General features: G+C 42.9%; 1 protein-coding gene across 8 annotated transcripts in view; it reads left to right on the forward strand.

The window, feature by feature from the left end:
• The first annotated feature begins 698 nt into the window (after nucleotides 1-698).
• Nucleotides 699-19,463, forward strand: part of RUFY3 (RUN and FYVE domain containing 3) — a 94,461-nt gene continuing 75,696 nt past the window's right edge. For 3 of the 8 annotated variants that reach the window (XR_003589697.3, XM_015096544.3, XM_027971058.2), the window contains exon 1: nucleotides 1,270-1,776. Coding sequence is in view for 2 of the 8 variants with exons in the window: in XM_015096544.3 (XP_014952030.2) it covers nucleotides 1,428-1,776 (349 nt within the window). In the remaining 6 variants the exon portion in view is untranslated. Of the gene's footprint in view, nucleotides 1,034-1,073; nucleotides 1,110-1,269; nucleotides 1,777-19,463 lie in introns of those variants that run through there. The other 5 variants (XM_060417171.1, XM_060417172.1, XM_060417176.1 and 2 more) reach the window with 4 other exon arrangements.

Consider the following 19,463-nt stretch of genomic DNA (forward strand, 5'->3'; position numbering starts at 1 on the left):
CACAGTACAAATAATTCAAGTAGGCAGTAGTAGCACTGGAATCAACAGGTCAGGAAAATGCCAGAAACTGAAAAACTACTAACTTCCTGAAGTTAGCTTATAAACACCTCTTTTTAAAATGTTTTGTTCAAAAGATTTGTTGATAGTATTAGAAGTCTCACGATAATTTCTTGTAATTTTAAGAGTGATTTTCAGAGAATAACAACAATAGAAAGGTTTACTTTCCCTTTCAGAGAGGGATAACTACAGAGGGAAAGGCAGACCAGAGAAAGAAGGAAAACCAGGTGGACAAAATGTTACACAACAGTGATTTTTAATTACGAGTCAACATGGATTCTATGCCAGCATTTTGCAGTCTGAACACAAAGCTAAACAGCTGGGAAATACTCGGGCACGTTCACGGAATCTAGCGTAAGGAATAGCAATAGTAACTGGAAATTGTCTTTATTCAAGACGGAAATGTTTATTTATGGGAATTACTGGATCAGTAATCGTTGATTCAGATATTCAAGATAAAGCAACAGTGGCCAATTGCTAGCGAGACACGGGTGATATGAAAGTGAAAACTGTCTACCTGTAATAGACGCTTGTCATATAAATTCTAAGCTGTTTGGTTTAACACGCATTCATGCGCACCCGGAACACCGAAAAACCAGGGAGTTAAAGTCAAAGCAAATATAAGATTTTTATACAGGGCACATGACAGCGAACAATAGAGGTGGGGGAAGGTGGACACCCACCTCTGGTTTCTCACATAAAAATCTCATAAATCAAAACCTTGAATGAACGGTTCAAGTTATAGTGTGTGCAAGGCAAACGGTACAGTTTAATAAGAGGGTGGGGGGAGCGGGTAGGTTCCTATTTAAAATTAGCTCTCGCCTCTTCTTCAACCCAGATCTTTGTGCCTCCGTGCTACTGATGAAGTTGGGCGGTTACACACACAAGCGCCGCCAGCTATTTCGCCGGGTCTCCCATCGTTCAAGCACCGGGGGTACACACACCTGACCGCTTAGGAGGGCCGTGCCGGGGGCGGGTAAGGACCGGGCTCCGGGCGCCGTCTCCTCCCCCGGGTCGGGAGGGAGCTCAGCGCCGCGGGAGCCGGGCGGAAGGTGGGCACTGGGAAGAGAAGGAGGTCGCCCCCTAGGGGAGCCGCGCCGCAGGCCCGGGGCCGGGGCGGGAGGGGCGGGCGGGAGGAGGCGGCCGGTAGGGAGACCGCGCCGTCGGGCGGGGCCGGCCCTCCAGCTGGCTCGGACCCCGGTGGGGCGGGCCGTAGACGGAGCGGCAGGGCCCGGACGCCGGCCCGTAACCCAAGGAGAAAGGGGGCGGCGGCGCGGACGGGACGGGGCGGCGGCTGCCCGCCGTGACCCTCTGCTCCCCCGCCCAGGTCCGGGCGCGAGTCCGAGGCGGCGGCGAAGGAAGGAGCCAGCATGGCTGAGACCTCGCCGCCGCCCACCGCCGGCGCGGAAAGTTGTAGCGAGGAGCCGGCGAGGGGTGGGAAGCAGCGGCCGGAGGAGCCGCGCCGCGCTCCAGCCGGGGGTGCGGACCGGGAGGACGAGGCGGGGCCGCCGCTGGCCTCCCCCGCGGGGCAATCGGAGCCCGGCTCTCCGGTGGCCGCCCCCTTCTTCCTGCTCTACCCGGGCGATGGAGGCGCCGGCTTCGTAGCGCGCCCGCCGCCGCAGCAGCAGCGCTCCTGGAGGACCCCGCCGTCGCCGGGCTCCCCGCTGCCCTTCCTGCTGCTGAACTACCCGAGCGGGGGCGGCGGCGGCGGCAAACACCGTGAGTGGCGGCGGGGAAGGCAGATGCCGGCGGGGAAGGGAGATGCCGGCGGGGAAGGGGGGCCTCGGCCGTGAAGGGCCAGTCAGGCAGCGCGGAGCTCCGCCTCCCGCTGGCTCTCCGGAGCGGAGCGGGGCGCCGGGCCAGTGGGGAGGAAGGGGCGCTGGGGGCGGCTCTCGGGAAGCTCGCGTCCCGGGGTGCAGGGGTGGCGGGGGTGGGGAGGACGGCCGCGGTCCGGGCGCCGAACTGTTTACCTCCGAGTCTCCCCAGGCCGCAGGCTCCCTCCCGGCCTCCCCATCCCTCCCCTCCTGGGCCGGGCGTTAGTCCTTGCCAGCCTCCCACGTGCTCGCGGATCGCAGCCTCGGGTTTCGGGTGGGAGTCGTCCCTGGAGGAGTCGAGGAGGGGGCGGCGCCCGGAGCCCGGGCCGCGGGCAGGTCAGCCGGCTGCGGGCTCCCAGCGCCGCGGCCGCCGAGTAGGTGTGGCTGCTGCGCCGCCGCCGCCGCCCGCGTGGCCTCGGTTGGACCACTGAATTTTTTACGAGCGTTCAGTCTACACGCGTAAATATCACAGATCCGTCCTCCCACAGTGGGAAGAGAAATCAGGAACTGTGCGCGGGGTGATGAGAAGGGAAAGTGTGACTTGGGGAGGGCACCTCTTGGGATGATCTCCTTTGACAGGAAGAGGCCTCCACCTTTTTAAGAACACTGTCACCGGAGCCCTCTGAATGCAGAGGACCCACTTTGTGCTGGATCGGTCCAGAAATGTCTGGCGCTCCTTGCTAGTGAGCGCGGCCCTAGAGTAGGCAGTGTGTACACAAGACTTGCGGGAGTGTGAAGTCTGGTTTAAGACGACAAGATCTTAGAGTGTGAAAATGTGACTGAGGAAACAAGGCATGAAATAATTGCCGAAAACTTGGCTTGTTTGAGTTCTGAAAAGGGAGACTTGCCTAAGGCGAAGAGAGAATCAGTCTGTGTCTGTCTCAGGTCTGTCTCAGAGCTAGAAATTTCTTTTTTTAGCACCAAAGCAAACAGTTAATGTTCTGCATTGCCAAGAAACCCTGACATTGCCCTTTCTTCCTCTGATCCGTCCCCTAGAAAAAGATTAACATTAGTTGAATATTTTCTGTGTGCCTGTGGTGCGATGATCACGATTAACCCTCACATCGCTATAAGTCAGTATGCCGCTTTTTCAGGTGAGGAAGCTGAAAATCAGTGTGTTTAAGTGATTTGTCCTAAGTAACAGTGTGAGAGAAGGAATGAAGTTGACCAGGTTCTTTGCCTACCGAGTCCAACGCTCTTTGACCGAAGAGCAGACGTCCAATACTGTGATTGGATGGTTCTTTCCTAAATTAGGGTCCATTGGGTTCACCTAGAGGGAGTCTTTTGTTAGCTTCTCTGTTTTACTTACCTAGAATGGGGGCCAACACTAACCATTGACTAAGAGTCTTAGTAAAATCTTCTTCTGGGTGTTGCAGTAATCCACTAATCTCCAAAAGGGAGTATCTGATATAACTAATATTGTCAGAAATGAGTCTTTTTATAAGCAGGGGAGGTGAAGGTAAGAATATTCTCAACACTAGTTTTCATTTTCTAAGTAATCTGCTTTCTGATTTGTTCTTTAAGCACTGCCTTCTGCTTCCTAAAACTGTATTTTTGTATACTGCTTATTAACCACTCATTGTAGAATAAAGATCCTCCTCTCAGTTCTTTATAACTCTGTGTAACAGTTGCGGTAGAAGGTATAATGTAGAAAAAATTTTCAGTTATTGGCCAGTATCTGTTATGGGCATTACCTGAATTTCAATTGATTATTTGGATTCCTTCCTCTTATAAGGGCTGACTTTTTTTAAAAGTATTTTCAGAAAATTGGGGCCTTAGCTTGATCAAGATCAGCAGTGAGAATTTAAAGCTTAAATTTTGTAACTGTGATTCCTTGGTCTCTACCTTACAATAGGAGATATGTGGCATAATTTGTCCGCACATAAAGTTCTCCTGGTCTTAATTTCTGAAATAGTTTATACATGTGTAAATACCCAGAAAAATTATTGGGAAAATATGTGTCCCACTTAACACTTTTTATAGACCAGTCACTGAGGGACAGTTTATATTGTAAAAGATCACTGATACTTAGGTTATTCAACTATACATTATCTTAAAGTGGTTCTTATTTTGTACTGTTTTTATTTTTACCTGTTATTTTAATATATACTTTAGAATACACATACTTGGAAAAAGGAATACCCTTGATATTAATAAAATATCCTTGTTGCTACTCTGTAGAGTCAGTGCAGTATTGTTTTGTGTAATGTACTTGGATATCAGAACCTGGGGTCTTCTGATTCCTCATTTGAGCAACCTCAGACCAACTGTTTTTAAAAGACTTCTCACTTCAGTTACCAGGGCAAGTACTTAGACTCAAACTCAACCTCAACCTAATGAATATTTGCTTCTTGAACACCAAATTTTTAACTCTTGCTAATGTATTTGCCAGAATTGTATACGTATACAATAATTTTGACAGGGTGTGTATTAAGGTATTATTTTTTCTTCATTTTAGAAATCTTGACTGTACTCAGAGATTTAAAAAATTAACCTTTACGTTTGTGATTAGGAGCTTTGTTGTAAATGACACCGATGAAGAATAGCAAAAATGTGTGCAGAGGAAGTAGCCTAAACTGTGCAGGAATCATGATATATAAGGTTTCAGTGTAAAATCTTGCAGGATATATGGTCTATAAAAAAACTCAATGAGCTTAAATGCAATATGAAACTTTTCTGATGTTCCTTGTCAGATTGTGTCAGATTCTGACTCTGTGTGCTAACAATCTGCTAAATTTTTATGCTTCTAGCTTTTAAGTCTCAAAATTCTATCATGCCTTTTTTTTTTAATAAAAATTACAAGCAATGCATGCATCTGTTCTTACTCTTTAAATGTTTTATAGTGCAAAAGTACATTGAGCACCAAAAAAATTAAAAAGTACATTGAACACGAAGTGAACTTTCCTCTTGTGGGCCCTCAAGCCCTCCTGTCCCCCGACTTCTTCCATCAACACCATAGTTTATTATCAGAGAATACCACCTTTGAGTTTGGTGAGTTTTCTTCCAGAACTTTGGCAGGCATTCACACAACTGTGTATGTTCATATTTCATGGGGCATTCTCCCCTTGGCATATGACTGTTCATTCCAGTTTTTCATCAGCTCTCTGAGAAGGAGCTTCTTGCATGCCACAGCCCAATATTTTTGAAACCAAGTCCCCCTAAAACACAATTCTTATGCTGAGCTTATGGTTAAACCCTCTATTGAAGACTTCATTCTCTTTCTTGTCCCACAACTGTTCCCCTCAGGATTAAAGAGTATCAAAGAACAGGGGGGATTGAAACCAAGCAGGACCCTGTGGGGCCTTTCCAGGCACAAAAGTCATTCTGTGTCCCCCATTTCTTGTTTGTAAAAAAAAAAAAGCCTTTAGACTCTTAGGCCTTTTCTGAGTGCCAAAGAGCAGACTCAACCCAAGGACAGGTTAATGAAGAGGACAGTAGAGTCACAGGATTCCATTTCTAGTTTCTCCTGAAGGGATATAGATAACAATCTGACACATACCTTTGAATTGTTCTGTAGAAACTAAGACCCCCACCCAGGTGGAAGATGTCCACCACATGCAGATCTCAAGCATAGTAGACCCCAGACTGGTTGGAACCAGAAAGTTGAGATTCCTGAAACAGAAGCATGTTATCAGCCAATCAGAAGAAGGTTCTTGAGCTGATCATGCATCCTGTGACCCTCTCCTCTTGCTGAAAGCCATCCAGGAGTTCAGGTCTTGTGGGCATGAGCTGCCCATTTTGCTTGCTTGGCATCCTGCAAATAAACCCATACCTTGTTTCAAACGCCTGTGACCAGAGTTTGGCTTTCTGTGCCAAGGGCACACCAATAACACTTTTATTTTTATTTTATTTTATTATTATTTTTTTCCAATAACACTTTTAATGCCTTCCTTTTCCATCTTAACTTTTGAGTTGTCTTGTGGGTGGACAGAATGGACAGGAGATGGCTTCTTCTTCCTCAGTCAAAAGGAAAAGGCACCCCTGCCATCTGCATGGTTATCAGCTTCTGCTGACAGCTCTTTTCCTCTTTCAGCTCTCAGAGCCACCACATACATTTGTGTTTAAGGCAGTGCCATGCAAATAGCCCACATCTCTGCCTTTTTCTCTCTCAAGTACAGCAGTGTACAAAAAAAGTCACACTCTCATAGAAGCGGTTTTCTTTCTGTATTTGTGTGTGCTGTTTTGAGATGGGAGGAGGGCTAGGAAAGGAATAGAAAGAAGGGAGAAAAAGCCTTGGGGAGGACTGGCAGCGTTACTATGACTACCCACTTTAAAGTTGAGTATAAGTAACAGTGAATGCCTTGGTTGAGCCCTGGAAAGTACAGAGGACGAGGCTTCTAGAAGCATTCAGCTGTTTTTCACAGAGGCACTTTAAGAGTCCATGATTTAGGGAAGGAACTTTCGTATTTACATATAAAACCAGGAATGTGTATTTAAGGGGAGAAAGTCAATTTTATGTTTCTAGTTTCGTACACACATTTACTGTTTAAAGATATGTATATATTATATATGTAAGTGTGCATATATACATTATTTGTATATGTATGTATTCATTGACTTTAGTTTATTCAACATGGATATTTCTATTATTATGTCTCTCTCCTTTCTTCATTGTTCAACAGTACTATAGAAAACATTATACCTGGTTAGGAGTTGAATACACATTAATCAGTTCATCTGCTTTTGCTTTTTAAACTTTGAAAAGACAAAAGTACTTTTTCTGGTTTTGCAAATATAGAGGCCTCTGCCCCAAATCCAGAGGTATGAAGGGAAGGGTCCAGCTGTGAGAACTGAAAAGTTTGGCGCATTCACCTCATTAGTAGGTTTTTGCTTGATTTGTGACTTTTAAAAAGAAGCCTTTTGTTATAATCAATGTAAAGCAGTGCCTTTCTTTACAGCCTTGTAATTCACAAATCTATGACCATCAACTCTTTTCCAACTGTGTTCAGAATGCAAGGAGCCACTTTCTGATCCATTAAATGCTGTTTTGTCAAATGGCAGTTATAAGGACTCATAAGAAAAGGGGGAAAACCTCAGAAATGCAGCATCTTCAGTGTGTAATTGTTTGTAGCTTAGTGACTACCAGAGACCTGTAGTTTAACTCTTGACCTTGCTCAGTTGCTAAGTCCTGTCCGATTCTCTGCGACTCCGTGGACTGTAGCCCGCCAGCCTTCTCTATCCATGGGATTTTCCAGGTAACAATACTAGAGTGCGTTGCCATGCCCTTTTCCAGTTTAGTCCTTAAGAGTATCTATTAATAAATCCCGATGGGTCCTTTCTACACACAGTTGAAATGACCTGGGATCCTGAGCATTTCAGGCACTGGGTTGGGTCCCAGTTCCTGCCTCATGACTAAATTAGCTGTCTGGCTCTTGCCTCCTGATGAAACTTTCATCACCGCTGCTGCCTGGACTGTTGCAGTTGTCTCCCCAGCCATCTTCTCCCCTTCTTTTCTGCCTACTTTCTTTTCTTTTACCTGCTCTTCTGGCCTGGCATTATCAAAAAATCCTGTTAGGCTTTTAATGGACAAAGCAACAGTTTCAGAATATTAGATGTAATCTCTGAGCCTTTGACTTTGTTTTGGCTGCTCTGCTAGTGATAATAGTGGGTTCGTTCATTCAGAGTTTTCTTATCTCTTAGTTCTGATCTTAGCTTCATTCTAGATACTATAGGATCCTAAAAGGCTGTTCATTAGATGACAAAAATTTTACTGTAGTTCTATAACCCAGACAATTATTATTATTTCTTTTATTCTCCATACCCAGACAATTATGAATAAAGGATGTGACTAGCAAGATAGTCATGGTACTTGCTGCTGCTGCTGCTAAGTCACCTCAGTCGTGTCCGACTCTGTGTGACCCCATAGACGGCAGCCCACTAGGCTCCCCCGTCCCCAGGATTCTCCAGGCAAGAACACTGGAGTGGGTTGCCATTTCCTTCTCCAATGCAGGAAAGTGAAAAGTCAAAGTGAAGTCGCTCGGTCGTGTCCAACTCTTAGCAACCCCATGGACTGCAGCCCACCAGGCTCCTCCATCCATGGGATTTTCCAGGCAAGAGTACTGGAGTGGGGTGCCATTGCCTTCTCCGAGTCGTAGTACTTAGTGGCTACCATTTCTATGAATAGAATATTTTTATGTGCTAGGCAGGCAGGCAAAAACTTCACATGTATCAGTACTTACCAGTTTGGGGGGTTATATTTATGAGGTATTTCTTAGAATTTCCATCAGATAGAAGAGCCAATACACAAAACTACTCACTTAACAATGAAAGCTGAACAGAAAAAATGGGGAGGAGCAGTGCCTATAGAATTCATACAAGGAGATAGATGGGTGCAACAGAGGTTTGTGATCAGAGTGTTTGACTCAATCTCTTTAAGTGCCTGATCGAAACTATTACATAAAATCTGATAGTAACCTTGGATTTAGAAGGTTATATTCTGGAGATACTGATTTTTTGGTTTTGGGGAGCTTATCTCAAACATCAACACACATCAGAATCACCTGGAGGTCTTGTTAACAGAGATTTCTGGCCCTGTCCCTAGAATGTGTGTGTGTGTGTGTGTGTGTGTGTGTTTTGTTTTGTTTTGTTTTCTGTTTTTACTGAGGTATAATTGACATTTTTTATTTTATGTTATAGTTGATTAACAGTGTTGTGTTAGTTTCTGGTGTACAGCAAAGTGATTCAGTTATACGTATACGTGTATCTGTTGTTTTTCAAAGTCTTTTCCCATTTGGATGATTACAGAATATTGAGCAGAGTTCCCTGTGCTGCTCAGTAGGTCTTTGTTGACTATCTGCTATAAATACGGCAGTGTGTACATGTCAGTCCCAAACCCCCAATCTAACCCTCTCCCCACCCATCCTCCCTTGGTATCTATTATTGACATATTATGTTAGTTTTAGGTACACAACTTGATAATTCAATATTTGTATATATTGCTTTTTTTAGAACTGAAAGATAGAGAATGAATTCACATTTCTGAATAGTCTGGGTATCCAAAGCTCATGTAGTTACTCACAGTGTGCTCCCTCACCAAGGCCTTAAAGAAACCATTTTGGAGAGAGGGCAGTAAAAAAAGTTGCTGGGTGGGAGAGACAGCAGAGCAAGGGTGACAAAGAAAGCAGCTTTTCAGACTGAAAGAATAGTATTGGCCTCAAAACATGTTCACCAGAATGTATTTTGTCTCACATCTTTTCCCTTTGTGACTTTTAAAAATTTATTTATTTTTAAGTGGAGGATAATTGCTTTACGATATTGTGTTGGTTTCTGCCATACATCAACATGAATCAGCCATAGGTATACATATGGCCCCTCCCACTTCAACCTCCCTCCCACCTTCAGAAGCTAAGAGAACATATTTTTCTAGTGTAGGTCATAGGTAGTAAAAAGTCTAGGTGGATGATGATAAGAGTTTAGCCTTATTAACTGGATGAAATGATGATAACTCCTTGTCAGCTAATATTTTTGAAAATTCCTGAAATAATTAAACAAATTGCATAAAAGACATGCTGCTTCTCTGTCATTGCACAGGCAACTGGTAGCCATCATAAATAAAAGTAGAATCACATTTTAATGAACTTTGCAGAATATCGCACCTATCACATTTCTACGCAAATCTTATTGACATTATAATGTCTTCTACAGTGCAAAGTAGCTCAAATATGAGCTTTTAAATTTATTCTGGGAATAATTTAATAGTATACCGAAGCATTAAAGAATTGATTTGAAATTATGTGAAAAGAAACACTTTTAGATTTACAAAAACAGTGGTACTTAAGAGGGTACGTATCAATATGGTCATGTCCTCTACTGTAGGTAGTTGAATAACTGTGCAAAGTTAATTCATAGTCTTCCTAAAACATAACAGATCAGGAAACAGGCACTGCTGGGCCAAGATCTTACTCTTTGCAAAGAACATCTTAAGTGTGTGGTTCTAGACTTGCTCTATACGGAGTAGACATGAAACTCCGCATGTGTCAGGAGAGTGGCGTGAATGGTGGGGCAGAGGTGGGAAGTTCTGAAACCTGACAATCCATAAGGAAAGGAGAGATTGGCAGACTGTGCCAAGTGGCACATAGGAAGCAGAAGAAATGAATTGGTTCAGCGGGTTACCTTTTAAAATGAGGTTCCTCTCTCTAACCATACAATCTTTTAGGGACTCTCCACAGACATTTATCTGCTTCCCCTGCCTTTTTTTTATGAACTTAGGAGATGCAGTCACTGGATGTGAAGGTTTGGTAAAACTCTGACCCCTCTCCTCTTCCTTCCTCAAGGCTTAAGAGATACCCCAGTATACCCTTTGCTCAGATCAGCTTTTTACTTTCCTCTACCTTAGTCCCTTGAACATTGATCCTTACTGACTTTTATTTCATGGGATGATAGGTTTTTATTTATATCAGAGTATAATTGCTTTACAGTGCTGTGTTAGTTTCTGTTGTATAATAGCGTGAATCAGCTATGTATATACATATATCCCCTTCCTCTTTTCTTTTTTACCAGAACTCTCAAAGGCAAAATCACTTGTCAAAATGATGATAATGGCTGCCATGTACTGACTGTCTGCTTTGTGCAAAGTGCCATGCTGAGTATTTTACTTACATTATTTCATCTAACTCTGAAGTAGTTAATAGGAGTATCCCCATTTTGTCAGTGAAGAAACAGGCGCCGAAACAAATACTTTGCCAAGGTTACTCAGCTTCTAAGTGGTGGACTAGGATTCACTGTGGGTGTTCTGACTTGAGTTCACATGCTGTCTCCCATAACTGGAATCACATTCTAAACTGGAGGCTTCTCCTTAGGCAGCGGTGGCCCTCAAGTTTCTTGTTCTGCCCAGCAAAGCCCTATTTGCTAAAAAAAAAAAAAAAAAGAATGAATATGAAATTCACAAGATACCAGTGTGATAGAAAAAACAGTTATATGTATAAGTAACACTGAATTAGCCACATGTGTGACAGGGGCTTCGGAATTCCTTAAACACCCATAATTTTCTGTTTCTTGTCCATTGCCTTTGTTCTTTCTTCATATCCATAGTGACTAGCACATAATACCTTATACATTGTATGGCATCATCGACTCAATGGATATGAGTTTGACCAAACTCCAGGAGATAGTGAAGGACAGGGAAGCCTGGCATGCTGCAGTCCTTGTGGTCACAGAGTCGGCACAACTGAGCGACTGAACAATACTTGTTCAATGACTGAATTTGTTATGTATAAACAAATAAAGCCTGTGTTAGAATGAAGTATCTTTTGGGGCATAAATATAGCTTGATTTTGTAGAACTTGGGGTTTTCATGATTGAAGTGAAACACGGGGGTGGAAATATACCATTGCAATAATATAGAGTACTTTAAAGTTTCATATCTATACCAGTAAGTATCTACTGAGAGTCTGGTATTGGGAAGGTACTATTTTAAGCAACTGTGTAATGGTGTGCAAAACAGGCCAAGTTCTTACAAAGCCTGTGGTCTTCGTGAAGCTAGTTATTTATTTCCTTTTTAATACCTAAATAAATTGAGATAGGAGGAGGATAAAATTCTCAAAATGGCCTACTAAGCAGTTGGTAGCTTTATATCTGTAAATTATTACCTCCTGCCACTTAGCCATGAAATCCACTTAAGTTATTAAGGCAGGAGTTATTTTTGTCTTATGTTGGTTAATTTTAACAAGAAAAATGTGCATTGTAATATTATTCCTGGTGGTGTTTGGCAGCCATAGTCTGGCAGTCATGACTCAGCTTCTCAGGCATATTCATTGTATATAATATCATTCTTGGCTAATATCTAACCAAGTAGTACTGAGCTTGCCAAATGCGTAAACCTAAACTTGCAACAATCTCAACATTAGTGGTAGATATAACGGAGCTTTGTCTGGGAGAGGGAAGGAAGTGGAGGGAGGATGGGAGCATGTGACAAAGTCATGATCATTCAATTGGATAATCTTATAATTTAGCAGGAACGTCTAGTCTTTCCCACGTGTCATCATGATAATAATTCATTGAGGAAACACTTTTGTGCTAACAGCAATTAGTGAAATTTGAAGGAGGGTAAGACATTTCTTCTTAAATTGTAAAACCATGACCCAGGAAGCCTTGGGAAACAGAACTTGTGAGCTTTACAAACTGATTTAGTTGCACAAGTTGACTAATTTAAAGAAGCGCTATTGTGTGTAGAATAGGAACTCCGTAATAGGAGTAGTCAGCTAACCATAAAAAGAATAAGTGAAGTGATCTCTTACCTTCAAAGCTGTTGGAGAAGAATTGGCATACCTACCAGAAATCTATTTCTGAAAAGCATCTAAATAATATCATTTAAAAATGAAAATTTATTAGAAATAAGCCAAATGCTCACCAGCGTGAAAATGGGTAAAAAATTGTTTATTTATAGGATGGACTATTACCTTATAATCAGCAGCCCGAAAGGTAAAGTACAGCTACACACTACGATATGGATACATGTTAGAAAATGCAGTTTTGAGTGAAAGTGTGTTAGTCATTCAGTCATGTCCAACTCTTTGCAACCCCATGGACTGTAGCCTGTAAGGTTCCTCTGTTCCTGGAATTCTCCAGGCAAGAATACTGGAGTGGGTTGCCATTCCCTCTCCAGGGGATCTTTCTGACCCAGGGATAAAACCCCAGTCTCTGACACTGGAGGCAGATTCCTTATGGTCTGAGCCACCAGAGAAATCTTAGAAAATGCAATATTGAGTGAAAGGCTTAGATTATATATAGTAGGAAGCCCTTTTTGCTGAAGTTAAAAAACTGAAGCTGAAATACTACTTTAAAGAAAGTGTTAGTTACTCAGTCGTGTCCAACTTTTTGTGATCCCATGGACTGTATAGCCTGCCAGGCTCCTCCGTCCGTGGAATTCTCCAGTCCAAAATATTGGAGTGGAGCCATTCCCTTCTCCAGGGGATCTTCCTGACCCAGGGATCGAACCCAGGTCTCCCACATTGCAGGCAGATTCTTTACCATTTGAGCTACCTGGGAACCCCAAGATATTGTTTAGGCATCTATTATTTGTAAGAATAGTTTTAAAATAAGGTAATGGTTTCGGACAAAACTAGTGGAGGTGATGGAATTCCTATTGAGCTATTTCAAATCCTGAAAGATGATGCTGTGAAAGTGCTGCGCTCAATATGCCAGCAAATGTGGAAAACTCAGCAGTGGCCGCAGGACTGGAAAAGGTCAGTTTTCATTCCAATCCCAAAGAAAGGCAATGCCAAAGTATGCTCAAACTACTGCACGATTGCACTCATCTCACATGCTAGTAAAGTAGTGCTCAAAATTCTCCAAGCCAGGCTTCAGCAATATGTGAACCGTGAACTTCCAGATGTTCAAGCTGATTTTAGAAAAGGCAGAGGAACCAGAGATCAAATTGCCAACATCTGCTGGACCATCGAAAAAGCAAGAGAGTTCCAGAAAAACATCTATTTCTGCTTTATTGACTATGCCAAAGCCTTTGACTGTGTGGATCACAATAAACTGTGGAACATTCTGAAAGAGATGGGAATACCAGACCACCTGACCGCCTCTTGAGAAATCTGTATGCAGGTCAGGAAGCAACAGTTAGAACTGGACATGGAACAACAGACTGGTTCCAAATAGGAAAAGGAGTATGTCAAGGCTGTATATTGTCACTCTGCTTATTTAACTTATATGCAGAGTACATCAAGAGAAACGCTGGACTGGAAAAAACACAAACTGGAATCAAGATTGCCGGGAGAAATATCAATAACCTCAGATATGCAGATGACACCACCCTTATGGCAGAAAGTGAAGAGGAACTCAAAAGCCTCTTGATGAAAGTGAAAGAGGAGAATGAAAAAGTTGGCTTAAAGCTCAACATTCAGAAAACGAAGATCATGGCATCTGGTCCCATTACTTCATGGCAAATAGATGGGGAAACAGTGGAAATAGTGGCAGACTTTATTTTTGGGGGCTCCAAAATCACTGCAGATGGTGACTGCAGCCATGAAATTAAAAGACGCTTACTCCTTGGAAGAAAAGTTATGACCAACCTAGATAGCATATTGAAAAGCAGAGACATTACTTTGCCAAGAAAGGTCCGTCTAGTCAAGGCTATGGTTTTCCAGTAGTCATGTATTGATGTGAGAGTTGGACTGTGAAAAAGGCTGAGTGCCGAAGAATTGATGCTTTTGAGTTGTGGTGTTGGGGAAGACTCTTGAGAGTCCCTTGGACTGCAAGGATATCCAACCAGTCTATTCTGAAGGAGATCAGCCCTGGGATTTCTTTGGAAGGAATGATGCTAAAGCTGAAACTCCAATACTTTGGCCACCTCATGTGAAGAGTTGACTCATTGGAAAAGACTCTGATGCTGGGAGGGATTGGGGGCAGGAGGAGAAGGGGACAACAGAGGATGAGATGGCTGGATGGCATCACGGACTCAATGGACGTGAGTCTGAGTGAACTCCGGGAGATGGTGATGGACAGGGAGGCCTGGCATGCTGCGATTCATGGGGTCGCAAAGAGTCGGACACGACTGAGGGACTGAGCTGAACTGAACTGAATGGTTTACACAAAATTCAGAAGTAGTTGTTTCAAAAGGGGAGGCAGAAATTCAGAAATTCAAAAGAGAAAAGTGAAAGTCGCTCAGTTGTGTCCAGGCCAGAATACTGGAGTGGATAGCCTTTCCCTTCTCCAAGGAATCTTCCCAACCCAGGTCATTGCAGGCAGATGCTTTACCAGCTGAGCCACAAGGGAAGCCCGAGAATACTGGAGTAGGTAGCCTATTCCTTCTCCAGCGGGAACCAGGGTCTCCTGCATTGCAGATTGATTCTTTAAACAAAGCAATCGGGGAAGTTATCAGAAGAAAGAAGGCACATGTAAATGTAAGACACTGGTCTATTTCTCCAGCTGAGCAATGGTTTCATGGATATTAATTATTTTTATAATTTATTAATTATTTTTTAAGACTTAAAATTATGCATTGAAGTTTCTTGTTTAAAGATGTTCTGAAATGAGTCATTTTAGAAAATAGTTCCCCCCTTCATTTATCTTCTCACACTTCTGAATGTATGAGGTACTCTTAACATGTTCACCTGAGTCAGTAAATGTGGCAGAAACTTGGCAAGGTGGTTTTTTCAGTTCCCAGGGTGGTACAGTAAGCAAGTGACATCCTTCACGAAAGTCAGGAAGAATTCGGTTGACCCTTTGCCAGCACAAGCAGAAAGATCCATTCTGGAGCTTTTCAAAAAATGCTCACTTGGGAATTCCCTGGTGGTCCAGTGATTAGAACTTGGTACTTTCACTGCTGGGACCTGGATTCAATTCCTGATCCTCAAAATAAGATCTCACAAGCCACACTCCATGGCCAAAAGAAAAGAGGGAAAGAAAAAAGGCCCACTTGTTAAAAACCTAAACTAGCTATATAAGGGTCGACTAAGTCATGCATTGGAGAAGGAAATGGCAACCCACTCCAGTATTCTTGCTAGAGAATCCCAGGGATGGGGGAGCCTGGTGGGCTGCCGTCTATGGGGTCGCACAGAGTCGGACATGACTGAAGCTACTTAGCAGCAAGTAGAATATATAGTTTGTAAAACATTAAGGTGTAAAGTATGAAAGCTGATAACATTTTTCTGTTCTTCAAATCTTAACTTTGTTGAAATTGATGTTTAGGAAATTTCAAGAGTACCTTGCCTGTGTTACTTTGTTTTTGCTTTTATTTCCTTTTATTTTCCCTGTGATCCTTGGGGTGAAGTGCTGAAGTTGCAAAGTATAGAAGAAAACATGGACTTTAGGGGCATTCTAGAAGCAGCTGGAAATCCCAGATCTGCCACTTGTTAATTGTGTGGTCTTAGACCAGTTACGTGGCTCCGCCTGGCTTCCTTGAATGTAAGAAGGCATATCAATATCTGCTTTGCAGGAGTCTTGTGAGGACTTGCTATAATATTTATGTATGAAGCACCTAACAGAAAAAATAAATCCAATAAATGATAGTAACTTCAGTCCAGTTCAGTTCAGTCGCTCAGTCGTGTCTGACTCTTTGTGACCCCATGAATCACAGCATACCAGACCTCCCTGTCCATCACCAACTCCCAGAGTTCACTCAGACTCGTGTCCATCGAGTCAGTGATGCCATCCAGCCATCTCATTCTCTGTCATCCCCTTCTCGTCCTGCCCCCGATCCCTCCCAGCATCAGGATCTTTTCCAATGAGTCAACTCTTCGCATGAGGTGGCCACAGTACTGGAGTTTCAGCTTCAGCATGAGTCCTTCCAGTGAACACCCAGGACTGATCTCCTTTAGGATGGACTGATTGGATCTCCTTGCAGTCCAAGGGACTCTCAAGAGTCTTCTCCAACACCGAAGTTCAAAAGCATCAATTCTTTGGCGCTCAGCGTTCTTCACAGTCCAAATCTCACATCCATACATGACTACTGGAAAAACCATAGCCTTGACTAGGTGGACCTTTGTTGGCAAAGTAATGTCTCTGCTTTTCAATATGCTATCTAGGTTGGTCATAAGTTTCCTTCCAAGGAGTGAGTGTCTTTTAATTTCATGACTGCAGTCACCATCTGCAGTGATTTTGGAGCCCCAAAAAATAAAGTCTGACACTGTTTCCACTATTTCCCCATCTATTTGCCATGAAGTGATGGGACCAGATGCCATGATCTTAGTTTTCTGAATGTTGAGCTTTAAGTAGTAATAATTTTTCCACATTATATAACAGGGACACTGAGCATGACAAATCAGTCTTTGTCTTAGGAGCTGAGTAAATATACTTTAAAGGAATGTAACTACTAACTTTGAAAAATGAATCTCATTTGCTTTCAATCATAGTGTGGAAAATTCGAGCTGTGTAAACAGCTAGAACATAGGTATTATTCAGATCATTATTTTGAATTTAAACTTTACATAATCCTGTTAATTCTGTTTTACGGCCACAGACTGTACCCCAGCCCCTCACAACTATTTTACAAATATATGCTGTTATTCACAAGTGCACTCACATGAGAAAATAGTCGAATACAGTTTATAAGTAGTATGTTTATGAGAAAAAAGTTCAAAGTTTGTATGTCTTGCCAATGACTTAATATTGCCTTTATGTTCTAAGCTAATATGTTTACTTAGTAAAGACCCAAATGTGAAAACATGAGTAAGCAATAATTTAAATTACTTTTATTTATTGGAGAAGGAAATGGCAGCCCACTCCAGTATTCTTACCTGGAGAATCCCATGGACAGGGGAGCCTGGCCTGGCAGGCTACAGTCCGTGGGGTCACAAAGGGTTTGACACAACTGAGCGACTGAGCATAGTTCTCTATAAATTGTGCTGGTTTTCATAGTAAATGTATTGCTTATGAACAATGAGCAGCTGTCATGTTGAAGACTCAAGAGTGTTTACCTGCAAACAGGTGTAACTTCATAGAAGTACAGGTTTTCCTGCCCATCCACAGTTCTTATTTCTGAAGTAAGTGTTAATACCTCCTCAGACTGGTAGATATGGGAAACTCAAGGGTAACCAGTGTGTACAGATTTTTCTCTCCTGGGCCAAAGTTTTAGTTGCTTTGGACTTTGCTCCCTATATCCTCCACCTGAAGAGAAGGACCTTGGAAGGAATGTTGACCAAGGTACTCTGCTTGTTGACATAGATGTTCTATTTGTGCTGCTATGTTGTAATCAGGCCAAATCTCCTGTTCAGGGTTAAATAAATGCTTTATTGTTTGGTTGATGGGAAGATTGTCCGTCGCTGTTTGTGACCTGCTGGATTCATATGTTGGTGTACTGTGCTTAGTCACTCAGTCATGTCTGACTTTCTGCGACCCTGTGGACTGTAGGCTCCTCTGTCCATGGGACTCTCCAGGCAAGAATCCTAGAGTGGGTTGCCACTTCCTCCTCCAGGGAATCTTCCCCACCCAGGGATTGAAGCCATGTCTCTTAGGTCTCCTGCATTGGCAGGTATTTTTTTTTTACCTGCTGGTACCACCTGGGAAGCCCAACACAGGCAATCCCAGAGCATTCAGACTAATTTATATATTCAGTGGGACACCACTGAGCGACGTTCCTGTTCCTGTCCTATGTTTTAAGAATGTATCAGTGACCTAGAATCTTGATATCATATGTACAGATAGCCAGGGCTGTTTGATATTGTGGTTCCAGGAACTATTTAGTATATCTTTGAAGATTTTCTGTTCACTTCAGTCACTCAGTCGTGTCCGACTCTTTGCAACCCCATGAATCGCAGCACGCCAGGCCTCCCTGTCCATCACCAACTCCCAGAGTTCACTCAAACTCACTTCCATCAAGTCGGTGATGCCATCCAGCCATCTCATCCTCTGTAGTCCCCTTCTCCTCCTGCCCCAATCTTTCCCATCTTCAGGGTCTTTTCCAATGAGTCAACTCTTCGCATGAGGTGGCCACAGTACTGGAGTTTCAGCTTCAGCATGAGTCCTTCCAATGAACACCCAGGACTGATCTCCTTTAGGATGGACTGGTTGGATCTCCTTGCAGTCCAAGGGACTCTCAAGAATCTTCTCCAACACCACAGTTCAAAAGCATCAATTCTTCTGTGCTCATCTTTCTTTATAGTCCAATTCTCACATCCATACATGACTACTGGAAAAACCATAGCCTTGACTAGATGGACCTTTGTTGACAAAGTAATGTCTCTGCTTTTTAATATGCTGTCTAGGTTGGTCATAACTTTGCTTCCAAGGAGAAAGCGCCTTTTTTTTTTTAATCCATAACTTTCCTTCCAAGGAGTAAGCGTCTTTTAATTTCATGGCTGCAATCACCATCTGCAGTGATTTTGGAGCCCCCCAAAATAAAGTCTGACACTGTTTCCACTGTTTCCCATCTATTTCCCATGAAGTGATGGGACCAGATGCCATGCATGATCTGTTTTCTGAATGTTGGGCTTGAAGCCAACTTTTTCACTCTCCTGTTTCACTTTCATCAAGAGGCTCTTTAGTTCCTCTTCACTTTCTGCCATAAGGGTGGTGTCATCTGCATATCTGAGGTTATTGATATTTCTCCTGGCAATCTTGATTCCAGTTTGTGCTTCATCCAGCCCAGTGTTTCTCATGATGTACTCTGCATAGAAGTTAAATAAGCAGGGTGACAATATACAGCCTTGATGTACTCCTCTTCCTATTTGGAACCATGTTGTTCCATGTCCAGTTCTAACCCTTGCCTCCTGACCTGCATACAGATTTCTCAAGAGGCAGGTCAGGTGGTCTGGTATTCCCATCTCTTTCAGAATTTTCCACAGTTTATTGTGATCCATACAGTCAAAGGCTTTGGCATAGTGAATAAAGCAGAAATAGATGTTTTTTTTTCTGGAACTCTCTTGCTTTTTCCATGATCCAGCAGATGTTGGCAATTTGATCTCTGGTTCCTCTGCCTTTTCTAAAACTAGCTTGAACATCTGGAAGTTCACAGTTCATATATTGCTGAAGCCTGGCTTGGAGGATTCTGAGCATTACTTTACTAGCGTGTGAGATGAGTGCAATTCTTTGGCATTGTCTTTCTTTGGTATTGGATTGAAGATTTTAATGACTCCTTAACTATGTTTTAAAGTGTTGCATGGCTTAAAATTCAAGCTATAAACTATCTCCCTTTAAGTTTTAATATAT

The sequence above is a fragment of the Ovis aries genome, chromosome 6 (assembly GCF_016772045.2).
Source record: "Ovis aries strain OAR_USU_Benz2616 breed Rambouillet chromosome 6, ARS-UI_Ramb_v3.0, whole genome shotgun sequence".
NCBI classification, from domain to species: domain Eukaryota; kingdom Metazoa; phylum Chordata; class Mammalia; order Artiodactyla; family Bovidae; genus Ovis; species Ovis aries.